At 53.7% G+C, this 21,766-nt stretch overlaps 2 protein-coding genes across 2 annotated transcripts; both read right to left on the reverse strand.

Moving 5' to 3' along the window:
- Window positions 1–471: 471 nt before the first annotated feature.
- On the reverse strand, window positions 472–13,550 carry TGME49_320460 (ABC transporter transmembrane region domain-containing protein; the record flags this gene model as incomplete). The annotated part of the gene is made up of 13 exons (XM_018782993.1): window positions 472–612; window positions 1,172–1,334; window positions 1,693–2,123; window positions 2,996–3,155; window positions 3,658–4,827; window positions 5,517–5,987; window positions 6,455–6,774; window positions 7,925–8,517; window positions 9,096–9,818; window positions 10,741–11,135; window positions 11,625–11,887; window positions 12,203–12,559; window positions 12,909–13,550. 13 exons carry the CDS (start codon window positions 13,548–13,550, stop codon window positions 472–474), a joined length of 5,829 nt encoding a protein of 1,942 aa, XP_018638066.1.
- A 3,669-nt stretch (window positions 13,551–17,219) lies between these two features.
- TGME49_320450 (ribosome biogenesis regulatory protein (rrs1) protein) lies at window positions 17,220–21,690 on the reverse strand. The gene is made up of 5 exons (XM_002369861.2): window positions 21,202–21,690; window positions 20,493–20,579; window positions 19,608–19,752; window positions 18,552–19,054; window positions 17,220–17,869 (listed from the first exon to the last, which is right to left on the reverse strand). Exons 1-5 carry the CDS (start codon window positions 21,249–21,251, stop codon window positions 17,695–17,697), a joined length of 960 nt encoding a protein of 319 aa, XP_002369902.1. The 5' UTR covers window positions 21,252–21,690; the 3' UTR covers window positions 17,220–17,694.
- Between the last annotated feature and the right edge of the window lie 76 nt (window positions 21,691–21,766).

Consider the following 21,766-nt stretch of genomic DNA (forward strand, 5'->3'; position numbering starts at 1 on the left):
TTCATCTGTCTGTCTCTCGACACCGTCTCCACATCTGGCTACTTGTAGCTCATAATGGACATCGACGCCTCTCTCTTCGCCGCGCCCTCCTTCTCCCTCTGTCTCTGTCTCTCTCCCTCTGTCTCTGTCTCTCTGTGTAGCCAGAGGACATGCGGAGAGTGTAGGAGGCGACGGCACTCGGTCAGCGTTTTTCGATCGCCGCCAACGTTCTTCTGTTTCGTCGCAAGCAGGAACAGAGAAGTCACGCCGAGATCCCGCACTGGCCCCGCCACACTGCGAGGGGAGACGGTCGCTGCGCAGAGGCGTCGCGCTGCTTCTGGGACTTGACGCGCTCGTCATGGCAAAGACGAGAAAGGGACGCGAGTCAAACGGATGCCGGCAGTGCAGACAAGCGGTCGGGGGCTTCCCTTTGGTCGCTCGTTTCTTCAACAAGCTCAAGGATTTGCTCGGTTTGGCTACCAGCTTCCCCCATCACGATTGGCTGCTTGCCAGCGCAGCCGCGGGCACTACTCCATCGTGCAGACACAAACGGCGGAAGATGCTTTTCCGGTCCCTGTAGAGCGTCGCGGGAGGACCGAGTTCTCGGACCTCTCCTTCAGCCATGACGAGAATCTGGAAAGAGCAGAGAGTCACGGAAGCGACTTCAGAGATATTGACTCATCCTCTCGCGTGGAGTCTGGCGCTTGGGGACTCGGACGAATTCTGTGACGTTTGAAGGTCAGTCGCTAGAAAGTGCAAAGTTCCTCTTCTGTCCGAGAGCTTGGACTGCGCTCAGAAGAAAGTCGAGTCCCGTTCAGAGACGCTTGAGTCTTTTGAGGTCCAACTCCTCTAGACATGCATGTTGTGCGCTTCGAATGGCTTTCGTCTCCTTTAAAGAAAAGAAACAGCTGTGAGCGGTGCGAAACGGTCGGTGCGAGAGATCAACTACTTTCAGGCTTTCAGCCAAGTGCCAAACAACAAAGAGAAGCATGTCGGCACCTGTCGCTTCCTACGAGAAACGACAGGCTACGCAGCTCAGCGAGAGGCTCGGCGGGGGTCTCAGTTTTCCTTTCTGTTCTCCTTCGTCTCTGCTCGATTCGTCTTTCTTTTCCTCTTTCTTCTTCGTTCTTCGCCTTTGGTTCCCCACACCTTCCTCGATTCCTCTCCGTCGTTCCTCGTGCTTCTCTCTTACTCGGTCGTAGTCAATTATTGTCTCCAGTTTGTGCGCAATCGTGATGAGCGTGGAGTCTCCGAAGTCTCGGCGAATCGTCTCCTTGATCAGGGCGTCGGTGCGCGGATCGACCACGGACGTCGCCTCGTCCAGCAAAAGAACTTTGCTCTTCCGCAGCAACGCTCTGAGGAAAACCGACACAAACAGACAATCAAAATCCTTTAGTTCACAAATACGCATGCAGATGTCCACAGTTGGGGACAGCTGTATACGTGATTGCACATGCGCCTATATACACACATATATATACTTGTACATGGAGAGACACATACATTTGCATGCACATGTACGCACACACACACATATACATATACATATATGTGCATATATATATATATATATATATACATAGCTGTAGGTACAGGATGGGGACTGAGGACCGAAGGCGGTCTGTAGACCTCAGTTTGTGAGGTTGATTGACAGTGGCGTTCAGGAAAAAGGTTGAACTGCGGGCGCGCCGCAGAGACACCCGCTTCTCTGACCTCGCGAGACAGAGCAGTTGCCGCTGGCCCATCGAAAAATTCTGCCCATTCTCCTCCACCTGCATGTCCAACGCAGCCTTTCGCAGAGACCAGATCTCGTCTTCGCGATCTTCGAGAGGTACGTAACCGTCGACAGCCGCGCCGCGCTCGGGTGTGCAGACACCCCACACTCTCTCCCCACCTCCGTTCTGGGGAGAGTCTTCGAAAGAAGAGAAGAACGCCTTGGAAGAGGAAGAAGCAGAAGCAGAAGAAGAGTGAGATGAAGACGCGGAAGACGAAGCAGAAGACGAAGAAGAACGAGGTGAAGAAGAGAGATAGAGGATGTGAGAAGCCAAGTGAGCGCGTTCGAGCGCCGACCAAATTTCCTCGTCGGTATGCCGTCCAACAGCGTCGACGTTGAAGCGAATCGTTCCGGAAAATAAAACCGGGTCCTGTGTACATACAGCCGAGAAGCAGACACGGACAACGTCGTCATCCCGCAGCGCCGACCTTCGGAACGACTCGCGCGCTGAGACACAGAGAGAGAAACTCTCGACGTTCCGGGCAAACGGTGAGTCGCGAATTCCGTCGGAAACTGGCTGTCGGCTCTCCAGCGAATCGGCAGCGGAACGGACGTCGCAAACCTCGAAGGATACTCGGCGACCGGAGTCGACCACGAGCTGACGAGAGACGTCAACCTGCGCTTGACCCCCGTGCGCAATGTTTCTTAACCATGCCAAGAAGCAGACGGTCACTCCAGGCAAAAGAGTAAAAACATACTAATTGGTCCGCACCAGCCGGTTCGCGATCAAAAACTGAAATGTCCAGACACCTCAAAAAACTCCCTGCACAACGTCGACCAAATGAGAAACCAGACAGAATCAACGTACACAAATACACATACATTTATATATTTCTGTTCAGTTATAAGTATATATATATATATATATATAGGTATACATACGTATATATATGTATATATATGTATATGTATGTATATGTATGTATATGTATATATATGCCTGCCAGTGGGCGCTTTCTGTCTCTCCATGACCCTGTGGACATCTGCATATAGAGGGATACTGAACGCATTTCCGTCATGAAAAGGAGCGCGGTCAGGGAGCAGCAAGGCAGCCGAGAAGCAGAAGTTACTGCTTTGCTTTTGCGAGAGTGTCTTGCGTCATCCTGGAGAAAGCAATTGTGCTTGCACAGCGGGTGTGCGCGTCGCGAGAACGCAGCAGAACTTCTGCGAGAACTTTCATGTGAACGTTTCGCGCTGTTCCCAGTGAACGCGAACCGCAGTGCCCTGCAGCGCTGGACTCACTTGAGGAATGATCGAGAACTTCGATCTGAGGACGCGAAGTGGAACGTCCAAAGTGTCTACCCCATCGACAAACACCGACCCAGTCGCAGGCTCGACCATACGCAGCATCGTGAGAAGCAACGTGCTCTTGCCAGCACCTGTGCGTCCTACCAAACCGATTCTGAACACACAAAAAGGTGAACACAACGAACCTGAAGTGTACTACACAATTGGCCTAAAAAGCAAACAGAAACGAGACAGGACCCTCAAACAAAGCTGCATCTGACACTGCACATCTATATCTACATCTATCTCTCTATGCATATATATATATATATATATGTATATTCATATTTATCTGTCTAGGCACCGACCGAGCTCTATCTATCTACCTATCTATCTACATCTATCTCTCTAGCTAGATCTGTATCCAGATCTATCTCCGTATATAGACAGATAGGTCTCTCTCTCTCTCCACCAATGTGTACGATCTCTGACACTGACTCTGCAGCGACCTTTGCTTCGGAGGTTTTGTCTCGTCCGACATCTCGAGGTCGTTTATTCGCGTACCTCTCTCTCTCTCTTTCTCTCTTTCTGTTCATGACGGTCTGTCTTTGCGCACTGTGTGGCTCGAGTCTTTTCGCTGTTCCGCGTCGACTCACGCTTTCCCTGCGTCTCCTCACCTTTCGCCGGGTCCGAACTCCGCGTTGATGCCCTTGATGACGAGAGGGCCGTCCGGGTGATATCGCGCGCTTAAATTCTTCAGCACAATGCGTCCTTCGAGTGGCCAGTCATCCTCCGTCCGGTCGTTTCGCTCGCGACCACAAACGCCGTGGAAGCTTGCTTCTCCGTTGCGCGCCTGCCTCTCTGGACTGCAAGCGCGACCGTCCCCTCGCGCCGTCGCGGTTCGCGCGCGCCAAGCGTTCCTGGGCTCGAGATGTTCAGAGGGGATGTTGTCCGCGTACTCTTTGATTCGTTCCACGGCAAGGACGTTGCTCTCTGTCTCGCTGGCCATTCGCACCAGCCAGTTGAGGTGTTGCGTGATGTTGAGCGCGTACGAAATCGCGAGACCGCCCAGGCCGGAGGAGAGGCCTTGCGGCGCATGCATTCGAGCGCCCAGAGAGAGGAACGACAGCAGTCCCCACAGAGCTCCTTCGAAAGCGGCAAAAGGCGCAGAATCCACGGACGCGCCACCGCCCTGCCCCAAGCCGGCTTCGCCTTCCGCGTCCAAACCTCCCACCGACGCAGCAAGAGATGCAGAAGAGAGAGGCGCAGAGAACAGAGAGAACAGAGAGAACGGAGAGGAAGGTGAGGAATGCGAGGAGGGTGAGAAGGGTGAAGAGAGTTGCTGAAGACTCGCCTTCGCAAAGACGGCGCAGAGGGCAGTGAAGGTGACGACGAGAGTGCCGACGAACTCGAGGCGGAGTGCGAGCCAGCGATTGGAGGCGAAGTAGAGGTAACATGCCTCGAGTTCGGCGTCCATCTTTTCTTCGCTTTGCGCTCGGAAGCGCGCCTGCTGTCGAAAGGCGCGAATCGTCGCGACGCCGTCGAGAGTCTCTGAGAAGTCCTGGAAAATCGGAGACCGGAGCAGCGACTGCACGCGCTGCAGCTGCCGAGACGTTGGGATGTAGAAGTTCTGCACGCGGCGGTAGAAGACGAGGAGCGGGAGGAGAAAGAGGATGAACAGAGGAAAGACAAAAGCAATCGCCGTGAAAGTAGCCAAAGCCTTGAACCACAAATTCGCGTACGTCCCCAGCGTCTGCGGAAGCGTCTCGTCCACGACGTTCAAGTCGCGAGTGAAACGGTTCTGGACGCGCCCGAGGGGCGTCGTGTCGAAGAAAGACATCTGAGCACTGAAGGCAAACAACGCGGCAAACGACGCGACAGAAGGGGAAGCCGAAGAAATCAAGAACAGGAAACAACCGTGGAGAAGTCGGGGAAAACCATCCAAAAACAGAAGCAAGCACATGAAAAAACCAAGGCGCGCCTGGGGGGTGGGGGCCCTAAGGAGAAAAGGCGAGAAAAAACGCGAGGAAAAGCAGAGAAACGGAAAAGCGTAAAAAAAACGAGAACGAAGAAGAGAACTGAAACCAGCACTGAGGCCAGCGAATGACTTAGGACAATGGGGAGACTTCATCTCGCGATGCAGAGAGAATGAGACATTCAAGTTTTAAAAAGAACTCCTGGATCAAGCAATGGGGAGACTTCATCTCGCGATGCAGAGAGAATGCGACATTCAAGTTTTAAAAAGAACTCCTGGATCAAGCCTTCGAGGACGGATTGCAGAAAAAAGTTCACCTCGAAAACCGCGTCTTCAACTGTTCGCGAGAAATGTGAATTCGCAAGTTCTCTTCTTTCTCGCTTTTCCGACTTGGTCCTGTCCCTCTTTCTCCTTTTGTTTTCTCTCGCTTGGACTTGCCCTTTGTTCGCTCTCTCTTCCTTTCTTTGTTCTGCCTCGCCTTCCTTTCTGTGGCTTTCAATTGCCTTCTGCTCGTTCACCCCCGCCCTGTTTGTTTATTCTCTTTTGTCTCGGTTGTCTCACTCGGTGACGGCTCTGAGGAGACGCTCGTGGAAGAACCGCGCGGCAGACTGTGCGCTTCTGACCATGACGGCAAGGCCCCCGACGGCGACGATCAAGTGGAGGAGCACGAGGCCGACGTAGACGCCGAAGCCGGTCTGGACAGACAACGCGTCATCGCTCATGCACTCTGCCTCGCATGAAGAGAAACTCGGAAACATGGAGCAGAGCAGCGACCGGGGACAGGACCGCCCTGACGACGGAGAAGACGAAGAAAGAGAAGAAGCGCGGAGCAGACTTTGCTGCTTTGCGGAATGGTCTGACCAGTGCGACAGCCACAGATTTGCGAGGACAAGGATGGCGTTGGAGACAGCAAAGCAGCCGACAACGACAGATGCGACGGCAAAGCCTCCTGCTCCTTTCAGATACTCCAGGTAGACGGCTGTTCCGACACTGCCGTGGTGAAGGCGCTCCTCGTCAATCAGAGCTCCGCGCCTGAAGACGGAACAAATAAGCAGCGGCGCGCGTTTGCCTGAAGACAATCGCCTCCCGACAACATGGTCAGTTCACCGGAAGAGAAACAACAGTGACGGGCGCCCGCGGCAAAGACGCAGACGGAATGTGCACAAGAGTGAGAAGCGAACAAGAGAGAGAACAAGAGAGAGAAAACGAGAGAGAGAGAACAAGAGAGAGAGAAAACGAGAGAGACCAGGCGAAGCACCCCGATAGAGCAAACATACAGAAAAGGAAGAGGAAAAGAGAGAGTTGCACAGGCGTCAGATGAGGATGAGAGAAGTCCTCATCGCGGCTCTTCTCACGCGGGGTTCAGACAGGTCGAAAGTGAGTTCTGCGAAGAGAGCGAGAAAAGCTAAAGACAAACGAATTCGAGACACCTGCCTCAAAACGCGTTCTGGTTGAAGCGCCGCAGAGAGATACAGACCTTGTTTTTCCTTCCAGCCCACCTCGCATGCGACTGCGGCTCGGCCGTCTCTTCAATTTGCACAGCGGCACCAGGAGCGGAGTTTCTTTCTCGTTCGTTCGAGTTCATTGCTGTCGCCTCTTCGTCAGAATTCTCTGCTGCCCGAGCGTCACGAGGCGCCGCCTTTTCGTCTCTGCCTGGCGGAGCTAGACAGAGAGAAGCTTGGTCGCGCCGTCTAGATGAAAGGGTGTGGGAAACGGCGTCGCCATCCTTCTGCTCTTCGTCGACCTGGCGTTGGCGCGCGGCTTCTTCACGTTCTTCTTGCAAGGAGAAACTCTGGAACTCCGGGAGTTTCTGCAGAGTCTGTCGGGACCATGCGCAAAGGAAAGACACTCAAGAGGAACGCGACATTTGTGTTTTAAACTCGCTGCGAGACATCGAGACGACACAAGACTTGTGACCTGGCCCCCTCGCGAGTCAGCGCCGACCCAGTCTGAGGCTGTGCACCCGCAGCTGCCGGTTCTCCGCGTACTCCTCACGAAACGGAAGAAGACTGGGGGAGGCGCGCTCGGACGACCCCTCGACAAAGATACGCGACAGGACGAAAAGCAAAGAAACGCGATGCTGCATTCCCCAGAGAAGGAACAGAGCGGCCGCGGGGCATGTGTCTTGCGACAGAAAACGGAAACGTGCATGCACTCGAGGAGAAGCGGAGACGAGAAAACCATTGTCGGATTTCGACATCAAGGCAGAGAGAAATGTAGGCTGTCACTCGGGATGAGAAAGAGCACCCGATACCACGTTCAGCTGTCCCTTGGCACTCGCATGCTCTTTTTCTGTGGTTCCTTCTTTCTCTTTCACCCTTTCTTTTTCGCAAACAGCCAAAGGTGCCTGCACACAGTGCGTCTTCGCCCAGAAAACTCTCGCTGTGCAGGCGCTTTGCCTCCTTCTATTCGCAGTGCGGATCGTTCCGCCAGCTTCTCTGCGGCTGGTTCAGGAGAGAAGGAGAAAGCGTTTCGTTGCCTCCCGCGCAGTTGCCGCCAACTCAGAACTCTGGCCTGCCGCCCCAGCAAGCTCTGCAGGCATGTCTTAACCGCTACTACACGAACCACGACGTCACTCCTGGTAGCACAGACGATATATATATGAATATGAATATATACCTTTTTATATAAATACATCTGTCTATATCTATCAACAGAGACATACGGGCACAACGACACATTCCTACATCCCCCCACGAATGTCAAGACAACCATATATATATATATATATAAATATATGTATATATATACATATGTATTATACATATGTATATACATGTATCTATATCTTTTTTGAATATATATATATATATGTCCTTGTCTGCGTGGTGTGCAAGTGAATATCGATGGTCAGTCTGTGCGCGAGACAAAGGTGCCTGTTCACGGGAGGAGCTTGTGCAATTCGCGTCTGCGTTTGCGTTCGATCGGGCGTTCTCTCTGCGAGGCGTCTAACTCCCGCGCGCGCACACCTCGAGTGATCCGTCGAAAAAAATTTTTTTGTTTCCGAGGAAGAGGATCTGGTCGGCGGCAGGAAGCGCGAGGCCGAGCTTGTGTGTGACGAGGAGGACGGTGCGACTGCGGAGAAGGCCGCGGACGCAGTTGGTGAAGAGGTGCACAGCGACATGGGCGTCGACAGCTGAGAAGCAGTCGTCGAGGAGGTAAACGTCTGCTTGCGCGTAGACAGCTCTCGCGAGCGCGACTCTTTGCTTCTGGCCGCCCGATAGATTCACTCCGCGCTCGCCGATTTCGGTCTCGTCCCCGGCCGGGAGCAGCGCGAGGTCTGGCCGGAGAGCGCAGCAGTCCAGCACACAGTTGTACCACTCAGGTAGGAAAGGCGACCCAAAGAGAATGTTTGCGCGCAGCGAGGCGTTTCGAATCCAAGGCTCTTGGGAGACGTACGCCACTCTCCCCACCACCGAGACAGGCGAAGTCTCGGGCAGTAAAGAAATCGAACCTCCGCCGCGAGACGCAGCCACCGGAGACGCCGTCGTGTCGCCCAACAACGTCGACAGTAATCCGCTCTTCCCAGCGCCCGTAGGTCCGATAACCGCTGTCAGCGACCCTGTACAGCGAAGCATCCACGCGAGAGGAAGCGCGAGGTGAAACTGCGAGGAAGCGCGAGGTGAAGCTGCGAGGAAGCGCGATACGCGTCAAGAGACACTGACGATCCGACCCAGGAAGTCACCTCGGCAGGCTCACAGAGAGGCGGGCAGAGGGCATGGGAGCGCGACGCGAGCGAAGAAAAGAAGGCGAAAAGCGAGAGACGCAAAGCAAGAGACCAACGACGGACGCAGAGAGAAAGGATGCGCTGGAGTGAAGTCTCTTCTGACACCTTTGCGTCGTTCTCCCCACACACAGTTGTCGGCTACCACTGCTGCCCGCTTCCCTTCGCTTTCCTTGCTTCATTCTCTCTCTTCGTTTCCATGTCTCGACTCGAGTGCGTCCCCCGTTTCCTTGTCGCCTGTATCAGTTCACCTTTCTCCTTTCCGCGGCCTTCCCTAGCTCTGGGTTCTTCGCCGAAACCTACACTGCGAGCACTTGACGGGGGCGCGCGCGGACAGTGACTGAACCTTGGATCCGGCGAGCGCGGCCTTCCAGCGCTTCGGTGCCGACGCACAGGCGTTTCGCCGTTCTCCTTACCTGCGCGACACTGGAACTTCAGTCCTCTGAACAGCGTGTCTCCGTTCGCCCAGACGACGTCGCACTCCTTCACATCAATTGCGAGCATCCCCTTGGGAAGCGAAGGCGGCAACGCAGGCTGTCCGTCGTCGGTGTCGGTTGCCTTCCTCGCCTCTCCGTCCTTCACTGTTCTCTTCTTCGCCTCGCCTCCAGCTCCTCCGCTGCTCCCTCCCGCTTCGCTGTCTGCTGTCTTGGCTTCGCCGACGTCGATGAGGCCGTGACGGGCAGCGCCAGAGAGCGAGAGGGACAGGCCAGGTCTTTCGGGGACGTCGAGGAAGTCCTGGATGCGCTTCAGCGAGGCGCTCGCCTCTGCAGAGTTATTGACTGTCGCGGGGACCATCTGCATGGGGAAGCCGAGCGCGTTGAACAGGGCGAGAGCAGTGAAGACCGTCGCCGGATCGAGCGCGCCGTGTCTCCATACGTAGAGCCCAAACGTCGTGGAGGAGACAGCGAGCGGCATGCCTAGCCACTGCAGACGCATCCAGTTGTTCGTCACTTGGTACCTCCAGAGAAGGCGCAGCTCCTGCGACCGCAGCCGAGAAATGCATGCAGAGAAACTCCCCTCCCAAGCGTACAACTTGATCACTTTCATCGCAGAGAGAAACTCGTTCGTCACCTTTCCGCGCGCGTCGCGGGCGGCCATCACGCGGCTTTGCAAGAGTTTTATCCGCCGACTCACGTACCCTGGCGAACAGGCGCACCGCACAATCGAGCGCGCAAAACGTAGAGGGCAACGAACGGAGCGGGGGAGCGCAGAGGACGCGGAAGGAAGAAGGCAGAGGGCGAGACGAGACACCAGAGAAGCGAAACACGAGGAACGCCAGACACAAGAGAGAAAGCGAACATGGAGAGAGAAACGGGAGAACGCCAGAGAAAACGAGACATCAGAAGAAGACAAGCATGCAAAGAAGGCACACTTGAGAAGGGGGAAAGAAAACTGAGAGGAGAACGGAAAACGGACGAGGCGCCCACAAACGGAGGAGACAAACAACAGTGAAGCTCCAACGGTAGAACACAAAACGGTGGCAATAGAAAGAAAAGGACAACACAAAGAAAAGGGCAAATGACGATGAAAGGATAACCCCAAGAACCTGACACGACGTTGCTCACGGGAACGCGCCGACCTGGAGAGCAACAAACATCTTGAGATCCGTCCAGCTCTTCTTCGAACCTGATAATTCCTCCGCCTTATCAAAGTCCCATACTACACTGAGAGCTTACATGCATATATATATATATATGTATATATATATTTACATATGTGAACATACATTTGTCTATGCTGGCATGCATGCATCGATGCCAATCCAGGTCTATTCACGTAGCCATCTATTTTGCTGTCCACCTACCGACATATATAATGGATGCATACACCGGTGTCTCTCGCCCTCAATACATACATACATATATATATATATATGTATGCAAATGTACACCTGTTTGGTTGTTTACCTGTATACCTACATGTGGATATTCTGGCGTTTGCATGCCCACGACTACCTTTTTGGGTCCTTTCTCAGCCTTCCCGACGGTGCTTGTTCCTCCCTTCGTCGTTTTTTTGAGGTTTTCGCTCTTTCCCCGAGTCCTGCTCAGGTGTGCGACTTGCCTGTGGTGGGGATTCCGACGAGCATGACGAGGACGCCGCCGAGAGCCGCGACGCCGACGTGCCGAAAGAGGAGAAGAAGAGCGAGGAGAATCTGCAGCGGCCCTGACCACAGAATGTGGAGATAGAGCATGAGATCTTGGAGTCGCTGCGTGTCGACGGACATCAAATTCACGACCTTGCCGGCGGACATCGCAGCTTCAGACTGGTCCGGTCGGTTTGTGTGCGCGCCTGGGGACAGGCGAAGCGCCTTGCGATAAATCAGCGCCGCGACAGAGACGCGGACATCCATGCCCAACTTCATCTGCAGATGGAAGTACTGGTGCAAGATGAAGGACTGGAGCAGGCTGGAGAGGAGAAGCACAGCCGCGTAAAACACGCCCTCCGTGACTGGCGACCTACGCAAAAAGAAAGGCGAGGAAACATAGACGAAAGGCAAAAAAAAGCTCGGACGACAGGAAGCGGAAAGGCGACGCGGAAAACGACACACGGAACACAGAGGATAAGAAAGCACGGGAAGAACGAAAAGCCTCTCTCGCTTTCTCTACACATAAGAGATAAACGTATGCATGTGAACATATCCGCGTACCCACCTGTTTCTGCATCTACACACAGAAACATCTGTATTCACAGATGCATGTATTTACACATACTTACATATATTTACACATGCATACATACATATACATATAAGTACATACATTCATGCATATATATATATATATATACATATATATGTACACATGTATACACATAGAATTACACATGGATACACATATTTACGTATAAGTATATATATATATATATATATCCGGCGATGCGGGAAAGGAAACCCAAGTTTCGAGTCAGAGTGTTAGGTCCCCGGGAAGCATGTGGTGTTCTCTTACATGTCGCCATCTACGTCGCGACTGAGGAAGGAGATAATTTGGTGGAGCATGAGGGGACCGACGAACTGGAGAAGGTCATAAGTGAGTTTCAAGAAAGCCGGTAGGACGCAGCGCCATCCGTAGCACCTGACCAAGACGCGAAAGAGACTGGGATGGTCGCGCTGTCGGAACAGCGATAAAGGAAAGGCAGCAGAAGAAGCAAGAGGAGACCGACTCCGTTCTTCTTCAGCTTGCCAGGCGACTTCGAGAGTATCTGCGAGGACCTGGCGAGACAGGCAGAACGCAGCAGAGCAGAGCGAGAGGAGGTAGAGAACGCGGAGGGAGGTGACGGCGGAGAGGTCGAGGGCGGGGAAGAGAAGGCGATGAAGAAGAACAAGAAAGAGTTCCGGAAAACAGGCGTTTTTCAACCTACAAAAGCCGAGGCACTTCACCTCTGCCGTTCACCGCGACTGACTCTGTTGTGTTCTCAAGTTATTCCCCTTTTCATTTGGAAAGAAGTCAAGTTTTCTCCATCCTTTGAAGGTTGCGCTCACGCGCGAAAGGTGCAGACAAGTGACCTTGACACTCTTCACACGTACCTTGGTTTTCTGACACGCGGGAAGAGTGTAAAGATCCTCCTGCGTGAGCGGCTGCTTTCGGCCTTTGGCCACGAGTGGAGACAGCCATGAAAAACTCAACTTCTCCCACAAACTCGCCTGCGCCTCCGGCAAAAGAGCCTTCCCTCCGCCTGCCGGGTGTACGTACACCTCGGCCTCGCCTCCCGCTTCGCTGTCCCAGCTTTCTTCGTCGCTCAACAGCGGCGCCGCTCGCGCGTCGTCGTCCCGTCTGGCGAAGCGCCAGCGCGTCTGGCGCGTATCGTGGAATACGAAAGAAGAGTTTCCAGTAGACGCGGATGCGTCGCGAACTCGAAACGGGGAAATGCGGGTGCCACGGCGCTGAAAGGAAACAACACACTCCGAATCAACCTCTCAACGACCCCATCCTCAAACGAAGGCGATACACACTGTGCAGCGGCTATACACCCACATCTATCTTTCTATATACATGTAGGTAAACGTACTATATAGTATTTTCTATTGGATCTGTTCTTAGAAGCCTACAGTAGGACACAGATGTATTGAGACCTTCACACGCACACCCCTGCACAGTTTCGACACCCATGTCTCAACGTCAAAATCCATCTACACAAATATATGTATAGATCTATTCCTCAATACATCAATATATATATGCATATATATATATATATATATATATATATATATATATATGTGTGTCACGTACTCGCTCTGTGGGTCTTTTGAGGAGACAGTAATTCCACGTGAGGAGACCGATCAGAAGAGAGGCCGCAGTTTGGAGGGATTCCCACAAGCCCCAGGCGCGGTTCTTGACGGAGAGGCGGATTGCAGTTTGCATGCAGAGGAGCTGCGAAGCAGCAGCGGTCGACAGCGCCAGTTTGAGGGCGCCGCTCTCCGGGAGTCTGCGCCGCGCCTCGTACAGGAGGAGCACGAGGAAGAGCAGGAAGAAGAGAGCTTGAGAGGCCACCATGCAGGCTTGGTCAGAGTCCAGCGGCTGGTGCCAGCTGAGGACAGAGGCAGCGGCGAGGAGGTCGACGAGCAGCGGAAGGCCAAGCAGCAGAGCGAGCGCGAGGAGAATGACAGTTCGCCGGCGGTCCAGAGGCGCCAGAGGGCGGCGAGGAGAAGATGCAGCCTCCCAGGAGGCGCGCAGCGAGAAGAGCAGAGGCAGGAATGGCAGCAGAGGCAGAACGATGTGCTCGAAGCGGGGGTTGAAGTCCCCGAGCGACGCGTCCCAGGGCAAGTACGGAGGCGGGAACGAAGCCCATAAGGGAGACGAGCTGGAGAGAGACAGAACACGCGACGCATGCGTGGAAGACGGCGCGGCAGGTGGCGGCGCATGTGCCGCCATGGTGCTGAAGAAGAAAAGTCAATCTGAAAGAAGCCGGACAGAGGCCCTCGAGAAGAAGAGAGAAGAGAATCGACCGGGGAAAGCACAGAATGGGAGACTTTAGCGTGTCGAGGGATGCGACGGCAGGAGTGGGCGAGACAGGAAAAGACGCCGTTCAATGCTACAAGACGCGAGGAAAAAGACAAGGACGACGAAAGAGCGGACAACGAGAAGCTTGCCCTCCCGCCTTGTCCCACATCCCAGCGAGTTGAGGAGGTCCACCGCATGCAGAGAGGGAGAAAAGGGCGCAAGCCTTCTCGAAGCCGAAGCGGAAGAAGACAGGCGCCCACAAGGAAAGGAAAGGGACTTCAAGAGGAGGCAAGAGAGGAGTTGCGCTGGGTTTGACTCCGTGTGAGCGGCGAGAGGGGGAGAAAAGAGGAAAAGGAAAGGAGAAACAAAAGTCGAAGGCTGACGGTGATGCCTCCAGGAAAGACCTGAGGCCTCAAGTGACCTGAATCTCGGCACTACGCATTGAGGTCGAATTGCTACATGAGAGAACGAGAGGGCGATGTGCGCTAAAACCATATTCTGAACCTGCGGAGTGCAGGATGCCGGAGACAGAATGAAGTCTGCCGGCATGCATCTGACGCACTTGTGCCTCGCTCGGACGCGAAAACACACACTGTAAGGTCTGCGTTTATATATATAGTGTATACTGATCCACAGCAAATCGCAAGTGTGGCGGGCGGACGAGCCCCGTTGAGTGGCGAGCTTAGCTATTGGAGCGCCTACAGAAGGCAGCGACATCTAAGGGAAACCGACGGTCTTTTCCGCCCACAGGAAGCGAAAACGGCACTGGAGAAAAGAGCGAGAACTCGCCAAGAGTTGACAATTTGAATTCAAGTGGACGTCGCTTTTCGCAGAAAACTCGCAGCTTGAATCAACGAATCAACGAGGCACATGTGCGCATGCAGTTTCGGGGGGCCCGGACGAAAGCGGAAAAGCTGCAGCAAGGGTGCCGCGTCGGGTCGATTCCGTCGTTGCAGATGGATGAGAGAGTAAAGCGGGAGAAAGTTTGCGGAAAGAGGGACCGAATCCGTGGAAAATGGAGAAAACATCTCTCTGGCGGACTGAGCGACGCAGCACAAACTCACGGGAGCTCTCAGGTGTACAGACACCTGGGAAATTTGGGAACACAGCACGCGCGCAGACTGTCGAGCTTTGCGGCGCTCTCTCATCGCTCCCATTTAGCCAGTCTTGCGATTTCTGCGAGTCTCGATGGTTTGCGGAAGAGCTTTGGCATTTACACAGGTCGCGAACGTGTTAGTGACCTTATTCAAGACGTGGGAGTGCGATATTCTGTTCGGTATTCTGGGCGAATCGACGTAAAATCGCGAGGTCCTCTCGTCACCTCCTCACCATCCGACCAACGCTTGCCAACTTCGACCCACGACGACGTGTTCACCACGCGAAAACAGACAGGATGAACCACTTTTCTCTCTTGTCCATCTGCTGGATTCTCGAGTTCCTTTCTCAGAAAACTGCTGCGAAACTCCTTTCTGCTTCGTGTCACGCAATTCTGTCTCCCTTTGTGTCAACTGCGTTCTGCCACGTTAAAGTTCCGACTTTGCCGCAACGGCGTTGCAGGAAGTCGTGCGTCGATGAACAGGGAGAAGAAAATTCACAGGAAACGGATTTTAGCTGGGAAGTCAGAGTCGAACAGGTTCACGGCCGAGCGCCCACTAACGTGCACAGCTGAAGCCTGCTTGTCTCGATCCGACTTCGTTCAAGTTGAGGCGTCCGGCTGTGTTTTTTCCAGCTGGTCTTGTTCTAGTAATGTTGGAAAGGATATACGTGAAAAAATCTAAATTTAGACATAGGCTCAGAGAGAGACAGAAAGACTCAACAAGTCATGCGTGGGGAATGGTAAAAGACGGCAGCGTCGTCTGTCGAGCAACAAAGTTTCCCGTCTTCGTAACCGAACTCTGTGCAACATTGAGAACTCCTTTCCGCAGATGAAAGAAAGCCAGAAGCGTGCATGTCCAGAAACGCGTTGCAGGTTCCGTGGTTTTCGTGTGACGGAACATCTGATGGGACCTGAAGCGGTCACTGCAGCTAAGCAACGCAACGACGATTCAAAGGTGGATTCGAACCCGGAGCACACAGATAAAAGACAAAATGCGCCTGGAGTCTACCCGTAGACAAACTGAGCGGCCTCCAAAGCTTGAACAATCGACACAAGAGAACTTGAACCTAAGCCGCCAGTCGGCCGACGCGAAGCATGCATTCATCCCAAAACGCGCATAAAGGTTTCTTTCTCAGAGACGACGCATCCCAGTACAACTGTGCAGGATCACATGAACGTGTGAGTAGTCATTTTCTTTCCTTCTGATAGATAAACTAGATGCAAATCTCAGTCCTTGCGTCTTCGCAGGCACAGGCTACTCCACCACACGCAATTCAGGTGCTGCAGATGTACAAGGTTCCGGCGGTCACTCGACGAAGATCGGAAGCGGCCGCACGACGATGTTCCTCAGGATAATGCAACTGCACTAATGTCTGTAGGTTTCTTTGTCGACTGCCGACTTTCTTCCCAGAAGCGGTTTCTTGAGGAACTATGTTGAAGAGCCCTCGACGCTCACTGAAAAGAGTTGCGCACACAGTCCTCTGTGTGAGGCAAACCTCGACAGAGGGCCAGGCGGTGTAGGCCCTCAAGTTGATTTTGGTCTTGAGCTTAAACACCCGTCCCCAGCAGTCACCTTTATTTTTCCTGAGAAAACGACTTCTAGGAAACTTGTCGATCTCCAACTCGTGCTCGTCTACATCGCTGAGCCCCGCCCATGCCAGTGCCAGCAGCGCCTTTGCCTCAGCAGTTGACAATTGAAATATGCAGACCCCCCGCGCTCGTTGTCTTGGCGCCTGAACAGAGCGAGTCTAGGCGCAGTGGAGTGGGGGGCACCGCAGCGGCGAGGCAGCGTCTGCGCTAGTGTGTTGGAACGCTGGCGAAATTTCAGCTCCACAAAGAGCGAGAGTCCGACGCACAGAAAAGCGGTGAATTCTCTGGAAATGCGAGTGCCGTCCCGTCTAAGACGTTTGACTTGTCTTTGAGCCTTTCGTGGTCGGTGGCTTTACAGAGTTGAAAATGTCTACAGCAGCGTCGGCATCGAAAGACAGTTCTGTTTTGGAGTGTTCTTCGTCTTCAAGTGACCTGCGGGGCGAATGCCGGCTCTCGGCGAAGCAGAGTCTGTTCGCTGTTCGTCCTTTGCGACAACTGAATCGAATGGCTCAACCCACATGCGCGGGACTTGCCCGTGCTAGATCCCAGAAAAGCATTCAGCAACTGGGGACTCGAAGTTTGACGCGGTGTGAGTGCGAGATTGCTCGAATCGAGACGTCCTCTCGGAAGCGATGAATTCTCTATAACTCCAAGTCTGCGGCTGCTGGCCGTTCTCTGTGCGTTGCAACTAACATTTCCAGACTGCTTGTGTTAGCACGCATTCGCGGATTCTCAGTGTTTCACTGCACTTCGTCTGGAGACGTGTGTAGACTACCAGGTGGACGTCAGGTTTCAATTTTCAAAGGTCTGCGCTTGCCGGAGGGACGCTCTTTTCCGCCGACGCTTTACGGTTTGGAAGCCACTCAGTGTGTCTGCGAGGCGACTCCGGCTCCCCTTCGTGCACTGCAGGACTTCCGCTCTTGTGTCGGTTTCAGTACGGGCCAGTTCAACTCTGTTCGCAGAAGTTGATCCCTTTCGCTTGAGTTTAACGCAGAACGCTCGCAAAACTGGCTTCTCTCTCATCGCCTGCTCCGACTCCGTCGCCACAGTCCCACAAGAGCAAGGTCATCGATTGACGCGCCAGAGGGCAGGCGACCGACAAAGGAAGTTCACCTTTGGACTTCGCTTCCGCCGCGAAGAGAGAGAGCTCGACCCCTCTGGAGACGCGCTCTCGACCAAGCGCGAGCAGAGAGGCTCGGGACCTGATTTCCACAGACAGGAAAAGCTCCCCGCGCGGCTGCCGCCGCTTGCCGCGACGGCCACCCGCAACTGGGTGTCTGAACATTTGGTGAGCCTGGAGTTCCGAAAGACTACTATCAGAGACGCCTTCGTCGCGAACAACGGAACGGTCGAGGACGGCAATGCACAGCTTGACAGTTTGACGAAAACCTAGACGTCTGCAGACTCGGCAGCCGACAGAATGTTCTTCAAATGTCGCCGGTACTTGCTACGTTCGTCGTCAAGAGACAGTGACACGCCCTTGGTTCTCGTCTTTTGCTTTTCTCTCTTCTCATTCTTCGCCAGGCGGTCGAACTGACCAAACGACGCAGTGGACGTCTGCGCCCTGAATGCAGCACATTCGCATTGCAAAACGTCCTTGAAAACGCCTTCGAAGTCTTCGAAGCGGCGATTCACAGCTTCGATTTCGCTCGAGGGACCGATGGCCAGAGTCGCGCCGCGTTCGCTGACGCAGGGTGACAGAGAACTCTCGAAACCATGCGCATACAACAACGGCGGAGACTGCGGAGCAGTGAAACAAAGGCTCCCAGAACTAACGGTCAACGGTTACGCGTTTGCTCCTGTAATGCACCCACAAAGCGTATCGAAAGGTCTAGCATCCCAGATGGATAAACAGACTCACGAAGAAGTCCTCGCCACCTACTTCCACACACATTGACACACTTGCTGACTTATGTAGACAATGTTCGAGACACCTGCGTACCTTTACATACATTCATATACAAATATACATATATATAATTATATATTTATATATAGATTCATATTGACACGTAGACTGTTGCCGTGGACACCCCTACTTCCAGTCTATCGATATGTCTATATTTAAATCTGTATGTCTCTATCTCTATTCTATGTCTGTATCTATACATGTCTAGAGGAACCTCCATCTTTGTGCTCAAGGACGTCATGTGCGTCACTGTGTTCCCCTGACGATGCTCAGAGGAGAGCCGGACTGCGACATGTTCAAGTTCTCCGGTGCGACTCGAAAGACGCGAGCGACTTGCCTCCTCATGACCTCCTTCAGCTCTTCCTTGGTTTGCCGGCGATGTCTGAGTCCTGCGGCCCTGCCTCTCCGTTCCGCTGCAGCTTCGCCGCCGGCGGCGAGGGTCGCGAGGACGCCGGGCGGCAGTCGTCTGTCGGTGTCAGCTTCCAGGGTGTTTCGGAGTTCTCGGAGTTTCTGCTTCGCCTGTCGCAGCTTCTTCTCCTTGGCCTTCGCTTCAAAGGGGCATTCGACCTGCTGAGACGTGCGACGCTTCTGCGCGTCCTTCGAGCGTTTCCCGAGCTTCTTCACTCCGCGGTCTCTGCCGCGGCGACCGACGTACTCGCCGTCCTTGTCTTCGATCACCGCCTCGGCCAGCGCGTTCATCTGCTGGATGCCCTTGTGTCCCCAGCGCGGAACCCAGTCCTTGGTGTTGGCATCCCAAACCAGTCGGCTGCGCTTGCGCTTCTGGATGCCTTTCTCCTTCGCGAACGCCTCCCATCTTGTCAGTTTCTTCGCTGCAGGCGCCTGAGAAGAAGACACCACACGGTCGCTCGCGTTCCGCCGCCCTTCCTCGTTCGCAGATGCGGAGACGCGCAAAGAGCGCGCGCGGCGGAGAGCCGCGAGGCGGCCGGTCGAGAGTGGACCGACGGGGAAACAGGGTGCCTCTCGCCTCAGCAGAGACTCCGTTCACTCTCTGGCGCGTACCCTCGGAAGCCGCGTCCGAGCCACTGTGGCCAGCAATGCGTTCTCACGAGGACTCTTCGCATGCGCAGAACCGACGCCGCGCCGACTCGCATGGACCTCCAGGCGCGGCCGTTCGCGGCGCGCAGACAGAAACTGCAGAAACTGCGCAAGTCGCTCGGCTGACGGGTCGCCCCCGCTGAGTGCAGCCGGTGGGAGAGGAAGCGCGAGAGACACAGCGCCAACGAGAGAGGAACGGAGCAACAGAGAAAGAGAGAAAGAGAGAAAGAGAGCAAGAGAGAAAGAGACCAAGAGAGAAAGAGAGAGAGGAACGGAGCAAACGAGAGAGAAGGACAACACGGGAGTGAACAGGGCCATGTTTGGATGTTGCCCTTACTGGATGCATGCGGGGAAGCTTGAACGTCGAATTTTTCGCGGGAGGCGGAAGCGCGACGAGAAGACCGTCGTCTGTCGTTTCGTGAGGCAGAGCGCAGAGCTGCGCCACCATGGACTGCGCGTTCTGCCGAGTGAGGTCGCTGAGGCTGCAGAGACAGCAAAACATGAAGAGAACGAACAGAAGCAGATCGAGCGCGAGACGTCGCTGGCAGGCCGTAGACTCAGCGGAAGCAGAAATGAGAGGCGCTGCGTATTTGTGTATGTGGAGAACAACGCGTCTTTGTGTCTGCATCTGAGGGTAGAGGATGCTCCTGCGAGGGGAAACGGCAGCTGGCGACGGTGTGGAGAGAGGGGAAGGGGAGCAGAGAAAACAGACGAGCGGAGCAGTCGGACGCGAAAGGAAGAACTGTGAGGAAGAGGACGGAAAGCAAGGAAAGAAAGGAAAACAACCGAAAAGGGGAGGCGAGCGTGAAGTAGACGAAGAAAGAGAAGAGAAGAGAACAAGAGAAGAGAACAAGAGAAGAGAACAAGAGAAGAGAACAAGAGAAGAGAACAAGAGAAGAGAACAAGAGAAGGGAACAAGAGAAGAGAACAAGAGAAGAGAACAAGAGAAGAGAACAAGAGAAGGGAACAAGAGAAGAGAACAAGAGAAGAGAACAAGAGAAGAGAACAAGAGAAGAGAACAAGAGAAGAGAACAAGAGAAGAGAACAAGAGAAGAGAACAAGAGAAGAGAACAAGAGAAGAGAACAAGAGAAGGGAACAAGAGGAGGGAAGTGAGAGAACCTCGAGAACGAAGAAGGGAGGAGACGGAGGTGAAGCTCCTCCTCCGAGAAGACAGGAACCGAAAATTCATGCAAGGGAGAAATGCAACCCAAGGAGCCTCACTCATCTGTGTGCAAGACAGGCGAGAAGTCGATGCAAAGAAGGAAGTTCAAGTGGGATTCCATGGCGTTGCCTTCGCCCGCACTCGGCCTGAGGAAAAAATAAAAGAAAAAAAAATGAAACATAGACAAAACCGAAAGACAACTCGAACAAGGAGGGAGACTGCGCTGGGCCGTTTAGTCTCTTTCCACGCGAAGAGAATTTTTGCATGCAAGTCTGGAAACACAGCGCGCGAAGAAACTGCGGCCGGCAGAGAGAAAGACGAAGAGGGCAGAACGCAAGGACGTTTTTCTGAGAAAAGGAAAACGACGCTGGTTCGAGGAGCACTGCGTTCTAGGGAGAAGAGGGAAACGAGGAGCCGGGGACGAAGCGGTCCTGGAGGAAAGAGGACGAGGCGTAGTGTGAACGCGGAACAGACGGCGAGAGATGAAGAGAAGAAGAGAGAAGAAGAGAAGAAAGGTCAATAAGAGAAGAAGAAAGAACAGAGAAGCGAAAGACAAAAGGAGAGAAGAGAGAGGAGATACAATCCACGTTACAGAGAGCCGGCTGCAGGACGGAGAAGAGGAAAGAAGAGAGACGAGAGGAGATATGAGGCAACGAGTGTAAACAGGAAGCAAGCGAGTACGTTCGAAGAAGAACAGAAAGAAATCGCAGAGATGATTTCCTTTCAAAGGCTCTTCCGTCACAAAAACGTCTCCAAAAAGGCGCTTACGCAGAAGAGTCGAGGAAGGGAGGTGAGCCTGGCATTGACGCGCTGGCCATTTTGCGAGTTCTCTGTCGAAGAAAAAGTGTGTTTCCGCGCCAGTTCACCGAGCCGCAACTTTTCTTCCCCCAGAAGTAAAGACGAAACAGGAAGCTGCGAAAAGTTCTTCCAGAAAAGAAAATTCCCCGACAGAGAAGTCGCCGTTTCCCCGACGACTTTCTTGCCCCACAAACAGCTGGGACTCCGCCGCCCTCGAAAGGCGAGGAGAAAAACAACAGAAGCTGAGAGACCTTTGAAAATGTTTGAAGAGTACGTAGACAGAGATCTTGGAAAGATGAAACTTATTTCTGAAAAACGCGCTTTTTCTCGCGGTTCTGTCTCCTTTATGCGACTCGGCAGGCTTGGTCCACATTCGAGACTTTTCCAGAGAACAGTGGAGGACGCCACTCCCAGCAGTCCGGCTGTCGAGTCTCTCTGAGTAATTTTTTTATTTTTTAAAAAAACCAGAAAACTTTGACTCTCTGCATGCAGCCATGCGGCCGCGGTCTCCAGTGCGACAGGCGTCTCTCCGAGC

Source organism: Toxoplasma gondii, chromosome IV (assembly GCF_000006565.2).
Source record: "Toxoplasma gondii ME49 chromosome IV, whole genome shotgun sequence".
NCBI lineage: Eukaryota > Apicomplexa > Conoidasida > Eucoccidiorida > Sarcocystidae > Toxoplasma > Toxoplasma gondii.

Coding starts and splice junctions, on each gene's coding strand:
- TGME49_320450 (XM_002369861.2), bottom strand. CDS start 21,251: ATGGCCAGCGCGTCAATGCCAGGCTCACCTCCCTTCCTCGACTCTTCT. Junction 19,753..20,492: donor CCTGTCTTGCACACAGATGA/GTGAGGCTCCTT, acceptor CTGTCTCTGCAG/CCTCAGCGACCTCACTCGGC. Junction 19,055..19,607: donor AGCTTCCCCGCATGCATCCA/GTAAGGGCAACA, acceptor TCTTCTTCTCAG/GCGCCTGCAGCGAAGAAACT.